General features: G+C 29.9%; 1 protein-coding gene across 4 annotated transcripts in view; it reads right to left on the bottom strand.

Moving 5' to 3' along the window:
- Positions 1 to 2,829: 2,829 nt before the first annotated feature.
- LOC107453172 (Salt-inducible kinase 3) overlaps positions 2,830 to 19,919 on the bottom strand; it is a 44,608-nt gene continuing 27,518 nt past the window's right edge. For 3 of the 4 annotated variants that reach the window (XM_043049986.2, XM_043049988.2, XM_043049989.2), the window contains exons 11-16: positions 18,301 to 18,413; positions 16,512 to 16,618; positions 12,729 to 12,859; positions 10,685 to 10,765; positions 7,613 to 7,812; positions 2,830 to 6,522 (exon numbers count right to left, since the gene is read on the bottom strand). In XM_043049986.2, the coding sequence (XP_042905920.1) occupies positions 5,113 to 6,522; positions 7,613 to 7,812; positions 10,685 to 10,765; positions 12,729 to 12,859; positions 16,512 to 16,618; positions 18,301 to 18,413 (2,042 nt within the window). In that variant the 3' untranslated portion in view covers positions 2,830 to 5,112. The remainder of the gene's footprint in view (positions 6,523 to 7,612; positions 7,813 to 10,684; positions 10,766 to 12,728; positions 12,860 to 16,511; positions 16,619 to 18,300; positions 18,414 to 19,919) is intronic. The other variant, XM_043049987.2, reaches the window with a different exon arrangement.

Below are 19,919 nucleotides of genomic sequence, written 5' to 3'. Positions count from 1 at the left end.
AATGTTTGAGAAAACAACAATGAATATTAGCACACTGATAATTGAATTTAGACTTTTCTGGAATGAAGACTCATGAAATAAAGTAATTAAAACCTATATTCTATTCAAAGAAATTGATTAAAATAGGAAAGAGCCACCATAGTTTTTAATCAATTAATAATAACTTAAATGTTTCTTGGTGTAATTAGAACAATATCAATTCGTCTTAAAAATTAAAAGTCAAGTATGTATATCATTTTTGAATTAAAAAAACATTTTAAGTTCAGCTCACTTTGTCTTTTGTAGGGCAAACCAAAAAAGTATTTTAAATCTATTAGTCGAAAAAAGTGTCAAAGTTTATCATTTAGAAGCATGCTAAATCTTAGAATTAATGTCTTTAGCGTCTTGAATGGAACCAAAGTTATGAAAATTTGATTAAAACTGCTTAAAATTTAAAAAACTACATACATTTTGTTAATTAATTTGTTTTAATGCTTAAAAGTTATAATTTGTAACAAAAATATCAGTGGAAAATTTCAGAACTATAACTTAGTATCTTCTACCGCCTCAACAACAGATTTTGATTAGTTCATATAAATTCAGGATATACAATTCTATCGTCTTAAAGGACATTTATTAGTCTACTTGAGAAGATATTAGGTTACAATTCTAAAATTGTGTGCAGATATTCGTGCAAAGAAATTTAAGTGATTCAGTAAGCAATTTAACAAACTTTATGTTTTTTTTAAAATTGTAAGCAATTTTAATCACATTTTCACAGCTTTTGGCTAATTTAAATAGCAAATGATATTAATTCAGAGTTATAAAGTATTGCATACTTTTTAATGAGAGTTGACAACTTCTCTGCACATCTGCTAAAAGTTACTTCAACCTCACACGGGTTGTAGATTGTGCCCCCCCCCCCCCTAGACGAGCAACTTCCAATTATTTTACAGCAATGGTATCCTAAATGATGGTCCTTTTTTTTGAAACCCTGACTTTATAAATACATTGGAAAACAAGTGTGAAGATATTAATTAAAGAAAAAGTATTAACAATTTGCAAAATATTATAAGTGAATTATTAAAATTTTTCAATCTTGTCATCTTTTAAAATTAGATTTCATGCCAGATAGTTGAATTTGCACAGCTAGAGAAGTATTTCGTCCAGTTCCAAATTTGTTTTTCGTGTGTGCAAATGCTGAAATGAATGTGGTTTACAGTTTTTGTCAAAATGAATACTTAAAAGAGCTATTATAAATACTTAGAATGTGTTTAAAGAAAATTTGAATTGAAGCGTTTGGTGTAAAATACTAATGCATTTTTTTTTTTTTGTAAATGCTTTTCCGTCGTTTCACAGTTAATTAAATTTATTGTTACTAGAACAAATACATATATATATTCATATTTTAATATTTTTTTACTGGCATTGAATTAAATTACTCAAAAATAACTCAAATTTTAAATAAATAATGGTTTTTGATTATGTATAATTACAAGTTTAAAATATCATAATTTTTAAAAAAAAAATCCTACATGTTAGAACCCTTTTGACTTTTCCACGGAACACATTCATGAAGCCTCCGCCTTTGAATGAAAATAAAAAACAATTATGTATACTGCATAATCAAAGAAAAATCTGAGTTGGTAATGGTATTGTTTCATATTTGTGAATAAAACAAATTTATAACAGGCTAATGAATAAATAAGAAGTTAAATACTTAATAATTAAATTTTTTTTTTAAGAAAAACTTATTGACCAAAAATTTTTAACATTTAAACAAAATTATAAGCCATTCCGTAACATACAAAATTTAAAGAGCAAAAGATAAACTACACACAGACATTTATAATAAAGTGTTAATAAAATCAATATAGCTATTATACAAATACACGTCTTGTATTCTATTGGAGAAAAACAGAAAGTAAAAATATGAAATTAAGTACATCCATTTAAGAACAATTATTCAAGTGAAGATGGAATGTAAAATATCTATATATCAACATCAAAAAAATATTCAATCATCACAAACACTTCAAGAATATAATTAAAATCCTATTTTGTAATCATTCCGATTTCAAATATAATTCAACTTAAAAGTTCATTCAAGCTTTTGAACACCTAATAATAATAAAAATGGTAAAATATAGTCCATAGCAAGAGTGTTAAAACAGATATTACAAAAACAAATATTATGTAATGAAATTAATGCAGTCAAACGTGGATAATTCAAAATTACAGAGAGTTCGACTTTCATGCTCGTTCCTTTGAAATCATAAAAATTAATTAATGGATAAATATAATTTTATTTTAGATAAGTTGAATTTTTCATATAGTTGTAGTTAAAATATTAAGTAGAAAACTTTTCCCGAGATTGTCTTTTAAATGAAAACAAAGTCTTCTTCTTATTGCATTCATTATCAATTAGTTATCTTAAGTCTTCTACCCTTTGGCAAAAGAACAAATTTTACTGCAGTTACAAAAGCTAGCTTTCATCAGAAGATCAGCTATTCTTTTAACCAAATAAATGTGGTAATAATAGATTAAGCTTTCATGCTTTAAATTATGTTCTTAAGGTCTTGCTTCTATCAAAATCTAGAGCTCCTTTGCAATCCATTAACATTAACTGAATAGTTAGCGGCAATTAAGGTAGTGGATGAATGAATTAAAAAGAAATTGAGGAAGAATTTGAAATTAAATCCAAGATATAATCAAATTATCTTATCTGTTTGAAAGAATATATGCAATCAGAATTTAACTGGTCACTATGATTTTGAATGATCTAAATTTGACTAATATTTTTTAGCTTAAATTTTTATGTTTCTTCTTGTCTGCTCACTGTTTCAAATCTTTTTTTTTTAAAAAAATCATTTAAATTTTAATGCAAATCGTTTAAATTTTAAATTTGTTTAAAACATAGTGATATATATTGCTCAAAGTTTTTACGACAAATTTATACTCATTTACCATCCAGTTTGATAGCTCAGCGAAATATTTAAAAATGTAATAATAATTTAACTAAAATCAGTATATCATTGTTTTATAACTTGGATTGCTTTTAATGACCTAAAGAATAATTTTGTTTTGATAAATAAGTTCTAATATTCTAATTAATAAATGATAAAATTTTCTACTAAAACAAAACAATTTGAATTTCAACTATCAATAAACGGTAATAATATAGCATCGCTCATAGCGAATATTTCTCATGAATAGATTTCTTAAATGATCTTTATATTTAAAGAGCTAAAATAATTTTTGCTTAAAATTTTCATTAATTTTTTAAGCAAAATTATAAAGCATTATATATTCAAATCTGAGGAAAGATGCCCCACACATACATTAGGATGGGAAGAAAAAGTGGAAGTATCTTAAATTTATTAATGACTGTGCAAAAAAGTAATCAACTGACATAAATAAAAAAATATGCAATATCTAATTAACTCCAAACACTACCTTGATTGGACCAATTCCAAACTTTGGTGCCGCAGTGGCAACAAAACTATAACAAGGTTATAATTCTAAAATTTCTATAGATATATTTAAGAAACAGTAACTTTTAAAAGCTATCATTAGTCAATTCAAGGAATATGTTTTATTTTTAATTATTTAATTTTAAAGCATTTTTACAACTTTTGAGCCATTGACGTCGGCAGAAAATATTGAGTTATAAAATTTATATACTTCTGCATGTAGTTGACAACTTTTCAACACTACTGCTAAAAAATTTAAGATACTGTGGCATTTTTAACCCACCTTAATATTTATTTAATGCAGGAAATTACTAATTATATTTTCAAACTATATAAATGTTCTTGTTTGTGATCACTAAACAAAGCACTCCAGAAACAGCCAGTTGATAGCCAAGAGAGTATTGGAAGTTATAGCCCACCAATTTTGTGATCAATGGTTGGATGATGGCAATAAAATATACTCGCATGGGTCACTGCTCAGACAAGTGGGTAATTATTGATCTGAAGCTGGATGATGGACCGCTACCTGGTATAGAATTCTGTCCTTCATGATGACAGGCCACTGCCTTAAACCACTATTGATGATGGCTTAGTTTGTGATCATAATTAATTTTAATTTAGTTTTTTTTTTAATAAATTGTCATTATAAAACAGAACATTGTTATTTAAGTAATTAAAAATTTTTATTACTAACCGTACAACCTCAAACTTGTAGATCTCTAAAGGTCCTTTTCTGAATGCATAGATCATAATTAATTATAATGCATAGATTGTAATTAAACATTATAGGAACTGCAGACAACAAATTTTTTTTAACGAAATTAGAAATCAGACCTATTATTTTAGAATTTGGATTGGTGATTTTTTTTGTTTGTTTTGTTTCGAAAATATTGTGCTTTCCTCTCTTTATGTGTGAACAGTAAATTGAAAATAGTGGAGAAATAAAGTTAGTACTCATCTATTTTGAATTCTAATTTAATGATCACAGATGTCAGACAATAGAATCTGTAGCACTAAATCTGCATCTGACATATTTTCTATTTTGTTATTATTCTAGAAATGTGAAAAATTTCGAAAAAACTCAGTCAATCTTTTGATATTTAAACACAACAATTATAAATTGTATCTACAACAGACTAAACATTATACACATTCTTAATGTACATGTGTAAGCGGTACAAGAGCAATTTCAACTGATAACGAGAACAATCCATACAATATTTACATATATTACAGAGTCTTTAAAGTTAATTTAAATCACGCATTTTCACTTGATTGTTACAATTGTCAATGGCCTGCCAAGAGACCAGCACACATTGAGCAGCATCCGAACACTAACATGTATTGGTCCAGTATCAACACATATAACCTATGTTTTTGCACTTCAGGATCACTTTCATGAAAACAACAAAAGATAAAAAGAAAGAACGTGCAAAAAAGTATTTTTACTATAGATATATCCCTATACAAGCTGAGCAACATGATTGGTGGATATGTTTTCTAAGGCAGAATCCTCTTCGGACCTGCTTTTGAATTCTATAACCTCTGTTTAAGGGAATGAATCAATAGAAGACTTGACTAGTAAGCATTCCCAAACAGCCACAGACTAGCACATGACTTTAAGTGGAAGATTATGGCAACACTTCAAGCTCACTCATTTTCATATGTTAATGCCATTTATCAGTTCCCTGCAAATTTCATTATACTGTGAACTATCACCCGATATTCGCCTCATCTTCAAACGCTTGTCATCCGGATGAGGGCCGTCACAAACTTCGAGTTCTATCTGAACACCTGCCGGGTGCTCGACGGCGAGTCCCCTTTCCGATCGCTGCAGCATCATCGACAACCCCCGGACGATCGGGTCCAGCTGCTGCTGAATCTCTTGCAGAATGTCCGCTTCGCAAGTGAAAGAGCGTTCAGTTGTTGGTAGAGACACATGGACACTGCCGCTGGGAGTTTTGTGTAACTGATGCTCTCTGAACACAGATTTTTTACTCCACCAGTTCGAAGGCTTTCCGGCCCACGGATTGGGTGTAGGGTCACTGGTAGAAATGTGTTGACCTAAAGTTTGACGACATAATTTTTTACCCATGGGAGATGAGATATGACCAATAGGAGGAAATGTTTGCCTCAAATGCTTGGCGTGAACGTAGGATTGTCGTATTGACTGTTTGGTTGCCCATCGTAATAATGACTTAGAACTTCCACACATGGCAAACTCGGTTGCTATATCCCTATCCTCTGCCTCCCTACTACTTTGCCGTACAAAGGCTCTACGGCCACCTCTCACGACGTGTTCGTCGATGCTAGCCGACAGCTGATACCGTTTCGGTACAGCCACCTGCACCACATCACTTTTCTGACGTTGCAAAAGCTGCTTTCGAGGAGCAGAGTCGTGCAAAACAGTTTGTCCAGTCAATGATGCAGAAGTTACCATCACATGACCCGTTTCATCAGTAATACTGATTTGCGGATATCCCATCTGCCTGCAAGTCGGTGACGACCGATCGTCACTAGTGACCACAGTTAACATTGTATCACTTCCACCAGGTATAACATGATCTGAAATGTCCTCCTGTATCATTTCTAGATTCTGGTAACTGACAGGAGGGGGACTGTTACCACTTTGCTGGGGGGCATAAGTCACAGAAGTGTATAAGTGAGTAGGAGAGGATTGTTGCTGAGGAGAGGTACAAACTGGTAAACGTGTAGGAGAAGTATCGGAAGGAAATAGAGGCAAAGGAGATGTTGGACTACTGTGGTGAGGTGTAGACATAGCTTGTATTCTTTGGAATGCTTGTAAAGGACACTCTAAACCCGTGAAGGTTATAGGACCACCAGCTTGCTGCTGTAGATGAAGATTCTGAAGGTGTTGAGAAAGAGCAGAGGGGGAACCTCCAACATTTGATTGGGCCTGATGAATGGGTGAACCCGCAATAGATGGGGGAGAGGAAATAGATGTAAGGTAACCAGAAGGCTGCAGTTGAGCCATCTGCTGTATGTGAAGACAATGTTGTCTCTGCATTTCAGCTGACACTCTTGAATCCATTGCTCCAGAATGCATTTGCTATAATTTTAAATAAAATTTAATACAGCACTTACAATATCATTAGTAAAACTCATAATACATTAGGATATGAATAAAGCAGAACAGCATTGATCTACCAAAATAATAACTAAATTTTGGTTTTCTATAGCAGTCTTAATGCTGTTAACAAATAACACAGTTAGTGAAATAGCGCCTGGTTTTTACTCCTCTATTTTGAATCTCATTTTCCCTTACAATTGGTGGTTTTCCTGATACTCCTAGTGCGCACAAACCCTGTTTTTAGTGAATTAAGAAAATAATTTATAATTAACTACAACTTTAGCACCAACATTAAATAGCGTCACTCCATATCCAATTTGCAGATATATATTGCTTAGGGGAGCCTGCTATTCTTGATGGCGAATACCCTTCTATATGTGGCAGAATCCTGAACTTATACTTTCGGCTTTTTTATGGAACATTGGCAAGTAAATTTACTAAAAGTTTTACCATGTACGAAAAAGGGCAACTCCCACTGAAACGGTAGACAAGATGATGCAACTCAAGCATAGACGGAAAACTATAAGAGGTAATATTACTCGTCTTTCAACTGACATTGATAATTTTAAAGAGGATTCTTCAATTGAAGATGCCTAATAAATTTGTAATCGCTTAACAACTGCCTTAGGCATAAAGAAAATACAGAATACAGAAAAAGAAAAACTTATTTTTCAGTTGTTTTAAAAGTAAAGAACAGTAAGTGCATGTTCATGCCAAGCTATTATTCTTGTTTCTCAACATCTATAGACAATTAAGCAGCTGTGTAATTTTGAATCTAACATAGAGAAATTTTGAGAGAAATCAACATATTACATAAAAAGGAAAATCACATAAGCCTCAAACAGTTAATTTGCCAATGAAAGGATTTAACCTCTGATACATTACCATTTTGAACATTTTACATTAGCACATATTGCTACGCCATTGCCCAGTTTGAAAACAGGATTGATTTATTGGGAAGTTATTGTTCTAACCTCTCAGCCATCTCCGTTCTCCTTTGTCACATTTGGTATTAATGAACTGATTTAGAATAATGAACTGAGATCACAGAACTTTTTTTTCTTTTTACCTGCAACTGTTGATATTCCTGGAGAACAGCTTTAAAACTGTCAGGACTCGTCTGTGGACCAGTGAGGGTCTGGCAATAGATTCTATCAAGTTGATTCCTGTAATAAGTGACAGGTGAGCAGCCATCACTTGCTCGTCTAACTGGGGAGTAGCGCCCAGACGTCGACTGTAAAGAAGCAGTCTCTCGCAAACTTTCACGACCTGAGAAGACAAAGAAAATGTTACTAACAACACTCAAATGCGAACATTAAAATTGAATGGATCACATCATAAAATGCTGTCAAAGATATCAATCATTTTAAAATTACTATTAAAACAAAAAAATAGTTCCTAAAGTAAATCAATGAGAAGTAAAAATGTAAAACCTGTCTTAATTTTTGTAATTGCTCCATTAGAGAATATAAGAGGTGAAAGTAGATTTTACTGTATACATTGATAGTTAATGCATTTTTAAATTTTTTATTATGAATTAATTTACTTATTTTGATTTTATTATATTTTTACCTAAAACAAATAATAAGTGTTGTTTATGAGCAATGGGGATAAAATATAGATCAAAATTTTAATACAGACCAAAAAAAATAATGTTAAGCCTTTTTGAGACGAAAACGATTAACACGAATACATACTTAAAATGTAGGAAAACAGTTGACCTTTAAAAACAATAGTTATATATTTAAAAACAAGATTCTCCCATTTAAGACGTAACCTAATCAAAACAAATCGCTCATTATAACCTTTTTGGTGGCCTTTCTAGTGAAAATAAGTTTGCTTTTCCAGAATTGATTTGTGCATTTGTCCAAGGAACTGATGTGGGGTCAGTGTTAGTTTACATCAAACTGCAATTGGTAAGTCACCAACAGAACACTTGAGTGGGCTTGGAGCTTCGACAACAAACCTAGTTACATCGGCATTGCCGACCTAGGCGGTGAGATGACAAGGGAAGAAAAAAAAAACAGAATTGCATTCTTTTCCTGGTGATTGTAAAACTCTTTTGCAAGTGTTTCATATAGTTGCCAGCAACTTGTTGATTCTAGTTGTACTGATGCTTTAATGGTGAAAGTGAGTAGTAAAAAAAAAGTCTGTTTTGAAATTAAGTGGAAGATTTTATGTGAAGTTAATCATGGGATTTAATAAAACGTAGAAATTGTAGGAAAGTACATAAACATACTGATTAGCTTAATTACAATAATATTGTCCTATGTATATCATTTAAATCATATATCTTTAAATCTGTTTAATAATCATATATCATAATAATCATAATCATATATCTTTAAATCTTTTTGTTTTTAAATCTTTTTTTTTAAATTCAACCTAAATTTATTTCGCTGCCCCATCAGTTAATACAAATTTTGGTTGATTAAAAAGGATATTTTCAACCCTTCAACTTTGTGTTGATAAGTACATAACAAATGAGATCCAAAAATTAATAAGGAATAAAACATAAATAATAACGAACAAACATTCATGTGGAATAGGTAACAGTCATGAGTAGAAAAAAAAAGTTAAAAACAAGACTTAACCTAAGTTACAAACAGCAATATCATTAGACAAAGAGGAGATAAAAGAAACTTTAATGCTGTTATACAATGGAGAATAGAGGAAAAAATAGTATCTATGGTTACTTAGTATATAAGTAGATACCTCGCAAAATAAAAAAAATATTAAAAAAATTAATTAATCTAATAACTTTTTGGCAAAAAATTAATATAAAAATGAAAATGTTGATTTTGATGTTGAAAATGTTGATTTGTTTGTTTTATTTTATAGCAAAAACATTTATAGTTTTAATACAGAAAGATAATGTTGCACAAACAAATGACTGACATAAGTCATAGTAATCACAGAAAGATTTTACTTCATGGTTGAGCGACTAAGAAGAATGGCAAAGTGTAAAATCCGCATTAATTTCTGGATTGTAATACATATTATACTAAGTTATGTTTAAACATTTCAACGAGTTTTCTGTTTAAAAAGTTAGAAAAATCCACACACATAAAATGTGTTAATGCCAATAATGTATACAATAATTTTGAAAATACACCATTAGTAAAATTGTAAAATTAATGGTTCCATGCCACTATGTAAAGTATTATTCAACATATATTACATAGCTATTAAAATAACAAATTATAAACTGTTTTTTTAAAAACCTAGTAAACTTTTAGAAAAATAATTCAAACTATTTTCAGATCATATTAGTTAAAAAAAAATTTTTTTTTTGTCTTCATGCAATTTTATGAAGCAAAAAGCACTTCTAAACATAGCAGGGCACTTAGAAGTGTAAGATCTATATTTATATAAAGGCAATATTGCACAGTAGGGAACTGATTATCTGGAACCATCGGGACCATCGTTATTCTGGATAACTGATTTTTCCGGTTTTCAGAATCGCTACAAAAAGCCATTTTTTTATTGTTTAACTCAACTAAAAAAAATAACATTTGGAAATAATCTTAAAAAGAAGAAAAAACAATGAAGTAATACACTAATGATTATTTCCAAAATGATGGTAAGGTAAACATCTTTCAAAAATGAAAGAAAAATCCTAAAATCTTATGAGGAAAAAAGAACATTTTTTTTAAAAAAATTGCGGAAAATTTATTGAATTTCGTTCCGGTTTTTTGGTTTTCTGATTTCTAGATAACGGGTTCTGTACTGTAATTTATAATTAATATTGCAATAAATTAAATCTTATATTACTAATGACAAGATACCAGGGTTCGTGATTTTTTTGATTTTTTAAAAAAAAATCGAAAAAATCGGATTATTTTGATTTAAATCGGATTTTTTTGATTTAAATCAGATTTTTTTGATNATAAAAATCAGTTGATTTAAATCAATGATTTTTTTAAAAAAATCATTTGATTTTAATCATGATTTAAATCGTGATTTAAATCAAGCTGATTTAAATCAACGAACCCTGCAAGATACCTTTATTATCTTTGTAGACAAAAGTAATAGTAAAAAGAAAGAGTTACTGACACAGACAAGTAATAGAAGACCAGTCACCAAGAATATTAATCCCGACACCACAAAAAACAGGGTTCCCAACATTGAATTAACTTACCAGATCCATTGGTACAAAATAAGTTGTATTCCGTTGGGGGCAGAAAAAATTGAAGTTGCTGACAATATCTGTATTTCACAGCTGAAGATTAATAAATTGATGAGATTAATAACTGATAAATTATGATTAATTTATGCTTCATTTTAACAAAATTGAGAGTCGGAAAAATACAAACCAGCTAGAAGAATGTGATGAAAAGGCCGGGTCATTACTACCACCATTTGACGTCTGATCTAAATTGAGGTAATGAGGCCTAATTGATGGTATAGTGCGTGTTAAAATACAAATTTTTACAAGCAGAACCCTTAGTGGGATAAGGATGAAGTTAAGGTACAGTTGTCGATGGCAAATTAATGCAACAATAGCCAAACCAATAAAATTAAAAAGCTTATCAGAAGAAAAGTCATCATCATTTTGGATTTGAAGTTGGATTTTCTGGTTTTTATTTATTTGGTTCAAAAAAATTTTCATAATAGAATAACATTAAACAGCACAATGCCTTCATAAAAAAAGTGAGAGGTATTGCTTTAAACGCAGAAGAACTAGCGCATAACTTTCACGGATTTTATCTCAGGAATTTAGCAGGTAAACACATATGATATTAAATTACCTTCCTGAAAATGTTATGAGAAATAAATTTTAAAAAAACATACAAATCAGCAGAAGCATTTAATTAATTTTTTTCCCTAGCGGCTGGTACTGAACTTTTCGGTCTTTGCCTTAAATGATGCGCAAACCGTTGCTCATTTAACGTTACTCGGGGTGCGCCTGTGCGATTCATGGAGGCGAGCAACATTACCCACATCACACTGCACAGACCCATTCATATGCTGCAATTTATTCATACAACAGAGGAAAACACACAAGAGAAACATGTATGACGTGAGCAGGATTTGAGCATGCAATCATTAGTTTCCAAGTCATGAAAATAACCTCTCTCCACATCGTGAGTCAATGAAATAACGTGGCAACTTAAATAAGCAACTGGTCACTGATCACATTATTTTATTTATTTATTAAATATAGTTTTATGATAAAAGTATATCAATGCAGAAAGACTCAGGAAAACAGAATTTTCATTAAAATGCATAATGTATCCATTCAAAATTTTGATCCTTTAGAATTCATCAATTTGTGGTGAAAAGATTTATGAGAAAGGAGAGTTCCTTAACAATTCAAATATTTCAAAGTTGTAGATACTTTTAAATAAGACTTTTAGGTATATACCCAGATACTTTTAAAAAAAGTACTTTAGTATGTTTAACTCAATTTTGTCACATATATATATTATTTTTTTGTTGAATTAACTTTTTATAAATGTAGCTAATTTCTAATATGATTTTATCAAGCAAAAAAAAAAATTTTAAAAATAGGCTATTAAATAAAAAAAGACTTATTAATATTTGTCATTGACTCATTAGGTTTTAGGAAAAAATATTCGAGTCTACCAGCCACCGGCTACTAATTGAAAATTCAAATTTTCAAGTCTACTCTTTAGCTTCAAGCAGCCGTAAGGGGCTAAACTGTGTTAAATTGAATATCATAAGATATCAGAGGTAATGAAATCAAAATTGTAAACTAAGTCTTATGCAGAAATAGGAAAAAGAAAGAATAAAAAAAAAAAAAGAAAATTTTTTTAGGGTACCTAGGAATCATCAAGCTTTTTATAAACCAAAAAAGATAAATCCTCTGAAAAGGTTTTTAAGTGACAATTTGAACTCACTGAACTTGTTATGGTCAGCTATAAGTATAAAACATGTTATTCATCCAAGTTTTTAAAATAAACAATTTTTGCTTTCTAAAATAGCTGATTTCTTCAAATTCACTAAAATATTACGAATGATGTTTCGTTACTTAACATTTTGAGAAACTACAATTATGTGAAAATGAAGCATAAATTGTTATAACTGTGCTTAAAACAAAAATATACTTTGATGGAAAACAAACATAGAATCTAAATACAGTTCACAAATACATAAAATTTCTAAATCGTAAAACTTTTCAAGAACTCAAAATATTAATAGTTTCAGGAAACTAGACTTACCGGCTGGTTTTTCATTCATGACGGTCAGCAGACCCGTCCTCCTTTGTTTCATTGGAGGCATCTTTTTCTGTGTTTCCTCTGGCGGACTGATTCCAATGCGAATATTCTGAGGTTGCTCCCACACTGAGTAACTGTAACAAAAAAATTAAAACAAAGAAATGAATATCATGATATCTGAAACAACAAACATTTATGAATAAAATCAAAATAAATTATTCCATTATATTACTTTTCAAGCACTCAAAAAATATTTTTAAGCACTTTCAAAAAGTATCATAATTAGGCAGGGTTGGAAAGTTTTTGACAATTGACAGTTCAACTTGTTTTAACAGTCATGTAAAAAAAAAAAAAAAAAAACCTTATGACATTGTTTTTGACACTTGTCAAAAATCATGAAATTTTGAATCAAGTAAAACGAATGGCGTTTTCATATGCTGCGGATTGACAATACGCCGAAATAGAGTGGGGTTGAATTAATTGAGAAAACGTAGCAAAGAACAATGTGAACTGTGTCATTTTACATAATTCGTAACGAAAATCAACATGGTAAAGGAAGAATCTCATTTTGAAAAAGGAAAAATTAAGCACTTTTTAAAAACACCAATGAAAAACGCACCTTTAAGGGCTTTTAAAAAACGAAAATCGAAAATAAGCACCTTTAAGCACTTTTTAAAAACGCTACGCACCCTGATATATACATAATTGTTTAATTACCACACTCTTAAGTTCTGAGAAAAGAATTAAAAAAAAATCTGATTGATATTAAAATTAGCCTACATCAGTATCCTATCAATGGAAAACATTTTTCACAAAAACTTCAGATGTTCCTAGGTATGATTAGTGCTAGATATGATTACCACATGAAACAATACTATAATACTTATTCTTATCGATAATTACAAAGAAATTATTTCAAATAATTATTGCTAATTCCATATTTATCCTTAGACATAGCGTTCACAATATTTAGTGAGAATGGACTTACATTTTCTTTTAATGAAACAAAATAAAGCACTACTGCAACAGCCAGTTGTTGTCCAAGGGATAGGTGTAGGTTAAGATACCATAGTTTTGATACAAATGACATGGTAGTAAGAGGAACAGCGGCAAGACACCTCCACTATCCACCTTTTGCTCCCAGACAAACTAGTACCCAACAGTTTGAGACCGGTTCAAGTTGCCACCAAGAATAGAACCCATATTCTGCACAACGATAACTCATTGACTTAACCACTGGGACTGGGGGGTCTTTAGCAGGCGGGGTTCGAACCCACAAACTCTCACTTTAGCTTTCCGATTGAACATTTATGTTAATTGAACACTTTAGCTTTCTGATTGTAATAGTTGTAAAAATATAAAAATTACAAAACTCAATGTTTTAAAAACAGACAATATATTTATATTTTATAATTTCTGCATAATTTACCAACAAATAACGTTATTATTGAATTAGACTTTTGTCATGAACTATTAACTGCTAAATAAAAAATAATAGGAAAATACTAGGACTCATGAGCATTACATAACATTCACATCACCTCGAGAGTTGCAAAATCTTTTTGGTCAATAGTTAATTATTTGATTATCACCCAAACCCAATTAAAATAAAATTTCCTTAATATTTGTTCATTAATATATTACATATCAATCAGTCTCATGTACTTTTTTTAGAGATAAACAAGGTGTTTTTATTATTCAATAGTTAAACTCGCAAGAAATGTGACTTACCTACTTTTTTTTTTTTAATTGACAGATTATAATTGAAAAAGTTCAACATCATATAGGAAAAAAATAGAGCAATGGTGCAATTGAAGGTCGTTAATAATTAAATTATTGAGAGGAATTTTAAGTATAATCAAATAAATCTGAAGTTCGGAGATCCATGGATAATATAACAGGTTGATTAGTAGAGCTCATTTATATTTACAGAGAATAAAGTATATCTGGATCTGCACGAATAATAAAATATGTTATTTAAATAAATATTACTAAGTAAAGCAGCTAGGAATTAATAAAAATGATAAAATAGTGAACTTGTTAATCTTAATAGCGGCATGGAACAGACACGATACATTTTCTAAATTAAATATGATAGTTACGTGAATACTAGGAGACTAAGTCCTCTGTTCCCTGACGCGCAATGACCTGGATGATTGTTTGGCAATAATCAAGAGGCATTGTTCTTAGCATAAAACAATTTTTTGTTCTTAGCATAAACACAGTGCAAATTATTCAACAAAAAATAATCACCTTTTATGCACTTTTCAAGCACTCAAATATTTTTATGCACTTTAAAAAATATCATTAATCAGGCAGGGTTGGAAAGTTTTTGACAACTGACTGTTTTATCTCGGTCATGTCAAGAAAAAGAAATAGAAGAAAAAAACTTTTGGTATTTGTTTTTGACAATTGTCAAAAATCATGAAATTTTGAATTGTGTAAAACGAATGGTGTTTTCAAACGCTACGGACAGACAATATGCCGAAATAGATTGGGTTTGAATTAATTGTGAAAACGTTGAATAGAACAATGTGAACTGTCTTTTTGCATAATTCGAAGCAAAAATCAACATAGTAAAGCAAAAATCTCATTTTGAAAAATGGAAAATTAAGCACTTTTTTAAAAAAATCAAGGAAAAAAGCACCTTTAAGGGCTTTTAAAAAACGAAAATTGAAATTAAGCACCTTTTTAAAAAGCTACACACCTTGATAAAACAATTTTTTCTCTAAGAAGTGATATTGCTCCATTGCAATCTATACACTAAAGAGAATTCTGTTTGCTTATGTTTGTGCTCCCACTTTCTGCGACCGACATTCATGCAACTTGTGCACGCATTACACTATGCATGAAACTGATTTGTTAAGTTCTAAACCATTTAATGAATCTTGTTAAAAGGCAATTTATAATGGCATATTAATGTACTTTACACCAAAAAATAATAATTGTAAAACAGTAACTAAGTTTAGATACTGAAGGAAATAAATTTAAGGTTAGAATGTAGGGCAATAAGGTAATATGATAAAATTAGATTATAATAAAAATATGTTATAATAAAGAAACAAGTCTTTTAGAATTTAATTATTGATGTAGAAAATAATCAAAATTAAAATAACAGAGAAAAATAAGAAAAATAAATACTACAGGTACATTTAAATTCAGGATACAAAAATATTATACAAGAAAACAATACTTTTATCAGCTGATAAAAAAAAGCTTTTAGTAGCTGATAAAAAAAAATAACAAAAAAAATTTAAGAAAACTGGATTTGTTATTTTTCAGCAAATAAAAATGTACCAACAACAATGGAAAATTGTGACATCAGTTGATTTTTAAATACAGTCACAAATGGTCAGTCAAAATGATATGACTAAAAAATACAGTTAAACTAAAAAATAATGATGTTAGTTCTTTAGGAGACAATAGGTAAAAAAAAAAAGAGTTGATGATTTTTTGCAACTGGTTGCAAAATATACGTTTATGCCTAAATTTTGGTGAAATTAGTTGCCAACAACAATGGATAACTGTGATATCATCAGTTGATTTTTATATGTAGTCAACAATGACATGAATAAAAATACAGTTAAACTTAAAAAATGTGATGTTATTTCTCTTGTAGCCAATCAGTAAAAAAAAGAGTTGAGGATTTTTCAAAACTGGTTGCAAGATATATGTTTATGCCTATATTGTGGTGAAATTTGTCGCCTTAGTAGCGTTTTTCTCACATTAAACGTTTCAGTTGCTGCTATTTTGTGCACATAATTATATATATAAATAGATATATACCCTTGAACAGTTGTGTCAGTCATTAGCTGTTCTTCCTGTTCTTGGTTCTCATCTTCATGAAGTGCCAAAGCCTGAAGACCTTGAGGTAAAGTGCTGTTTGGGGACATCTGTGAAAGGAATAAAATATTTGTAACCTTTTCATTTTTAATAAATAGTAAACATTTAGTTGATTACGTACTAAAATAATAATATTAATTTACTAGAAATACTCGATACTAAAATACTAAAGTACTAGAAATACTAAAGTAATAATATTAATTTTACTCGACTGCTTTGCTTTTAAAATTCTTTCACCACAAAAAAAAAAATACACAGTTTGGGAGCTTTATACTTAAAATAAAACATTCATTTCTTACCATAGGACAATTCCACCATTTAGCAAAGTCATACTTGCAGATTTTAAAAGTAGAAAACTCAGTTTCAAAAAAAATCTAGCGGTTCTAATATTTTTTAATAACGTAAGTCTTGGTGTCATTTACGTGTATCTCAATTTTTGGTTGGTTGGTTGGTGTCGCATCCTCTATTAAATCATATGTCATGGTGTGCTTGAATAGTTTTTGTAATTTCTGTGGCATTAAATGAATACAAATCCTCTTCTGTGGGGTAGTTTAAGAGGTGAAGGCCTGCAGCGACTGCAGGGCAGTTAAAAACATGTTATGGTGTCAGTTCCACATTAAGACAGTTACCACTGTTTTGATATTTTCTAGTCCCAACTGTAGAAATTTTCATATTTTTAATAAGTTATATTAGTTTAAAGATTTTTTTAAAAAATTAAACATGGGTGTTATAAATGTGCCACCTGCAAATAGCCAGTTTTCAATTTAAAAACAAAATAAATTTTAAAAACTTTCTAAACATTTTAATAAGTGGAAATGACACAAAGATTTATCAGGGGTCTATCTAGGTTTTTTCGAGAGGTACCTATTTCGTTAAAATTTAGACACAATTAGTGAAAATTTAGGCATAATTTATGAAAATTAAAAATTATATTAAAAATCAACACAAAAAAATGGAAAAAATATGGATTTATCAATTCTTACGGGATACAAAAATAAAATTTTTAGAAAAAATATTTTCCTAAAGTTGAATTTGTTAAGGTACCACTAAACGGTAGTAAATTTGGCCTAAACAGACCCCTTATTTTCTAAAAAACTATAATAACTGCTTGAATTTTATTAACTGAGTAATAATTTTTTAAAGTTTGGTAATACAACATGCGTAGAACAGGGATGAGATNCCACTAAACGGTAGTAAATTTGGCCTAAACAGACCCCTTATTTTCTCAAAAACTATAATAACTGCTTGAATTTTATTAACTGAGTAATAATTTTTTAAAGTTTGGTAATACAATATGCATAGAATTGCCAGATAGAAATTCTCACAGAAAATAACAGTTTAGACTTAAATTAGCAAATATTTTGAATGTTACGAAAATAAAACTTAAAAAAGAAAAAACAAAAGAGATTTCTTCACTGAAAATTAAGTGATTAAAATTAAGATTACTCAATTCTTGCATAATTTTTAGAGTCGAAACAATGCAATGCTAAGGTAATTTTTAAAAATTAGATCATAAATGCTATCTGTTTTTCAAATTTCTGTGGTTTTTCTTTATGTTGAAATTTTGTCATCATCAGCATAAAGAGTGCTAATTGGACAAAATTAAACAGTTATTAACTCTAACAGTTTCTACAAATAATCTCTTCAAGTTTTAAAAGTATGTACTCTTATTGAGTTTTCACAACAACAACAAAAAAATATTTAAAATATAATATTTGAACGAAAACCTTACAGTTGCAGGTCTTTCTTTGTTCGGCGACTGCCCTTGTTGTCCAGGTTTGCGTTGATAGTAGTTGTTTGATGTGTTGGCACATCCATCTGAAGCTCGACGACCAAACCCTCCGGCTATAAAATAACAAATATTTACAATACATTACTTATCTTTTTAAACAAGAATGAATAGGATATAGAATGTCAGAAATTAAACATCTCGAGAGGGGGGAAAGAACAAAAAGTCTGAATAGACCTATCAACTTAAAGTATGAAAGGAATAAATAAAAAGGTGTAAGACAACTTTTGCACAAAAAGAAAACATTTAAATTATTTACATACTTNTTTTTTTTTTTTTTTTTTTTTTTTTTTTTTTTTTTTTTACAATAAGAGTTTAGTGGCAGCCCACCCGACTGCTAAATTTTAGGTATAAATTTTGATTAAAGATAATAAAATGTAAGCAACAATATACAGTAAAAATGTTAAGAATTGAAATCTTTAAAGTTTAAAAAGTTGGAAGAATCTTAGGCATGTCAATGAAAAATTTATCATTGTGTAATTACTATATAAAATGTATGCAATTGTTTGCTTATCCTTAAGCTAGACCAGATCTATGAGTCCATGTACATTTATAAAATATATTCTTGCAGTAAACCTTTAAAAAAATTAATAAACGCTAAAAATTAATGGTAGCATCTCATGGTAGAGTGGTAGCGCTTCGTGCTCCCATGCCAATCCTCGTGCCGGGAAAGGTTGACTTAGTGTATCGATAAAATGAGTACCGAGCGTGCATGGGGGTTTAATTTTCCTTGCACCCCACGGTCAAGAAAACTGAGATGAGAACAGTAGTCCTTGGCCTTCGATAGGCGCCCACACCACTGAATTTAGTTTAATAGTTAATAGCCTTCAAATACTATAAACAGTTCCCACTAATATTTCGTTTAGAAAAATTTGTTAAAACAAGAGGTAACAAATACAGAACCTATTGATAATAAATTAAGGAAAATTTTAGTGCCATTCAGCAAAAGCACTAGAAAATAATGTTAATAGGCTGCCATAGCTGATGTGTAAAGGTTATTAAGTATAGTTTCGAACCTAACTCAAAAGAACTCTTGAATCAATCATTAAAATAAACTAACCTTCACAGAGGATTTTTTCATAGAACTAACTCGCATGCATATAACATGTAGAGAAAAATAATGTTATATCGTCATATTACACAAAGAGAAAAATGAAGCTACACATCTCATTACACCTTGAAGACAACGAAGTTCTAAAACATGTCTACCTCTGAGGATATTGTGCACATGGTCAACCGGCGTTAGGACGCAAGTCCATGCTGAGAGCCCGTAGCACGGATTATTAATGCATACCTGCCAACTTTCACTCTTTCCGAGAACGGATTTTCAGAGTGGTTGTAAAACAATAAACGAAAAACAATCTGACTCAAAAATATATTTATATTTTGCTCCCGTTGAAATTCGCTTGAGGAAGGATTATTATGCTTTGATATATTTATTGTAATTATTTATATGTAGTGGTGGTCAAACTCATTTATAATTATCATTATAATTCAAAAAGTTAATTGGAATAACCTGAGTATTGCTACCACTTTAAATATGAAAATAAAATCTTCCGGAA

Source organism: Parasteatoda tepidariorum, chromosome 9 (genome assembly GCF_043381705.1).
Source record: "Parasteatoda tepidariorum isolate YZ-2023 chromosome 9, CAS_Ptep_4.0, whole genome shotgun sequence".
Lineage (NCBI taxonomy): Eukaryota > Metazoa > Arthropoda > Arachnida > Araneae > Theridiidae > Parasteatoda > Parasteatoda tepidariorum.
The sequence above is the reverse complement of the archived record's forward strand: the minus strand, read 5'-3'. Positions and strand labels throughout refer to the sequence as shown.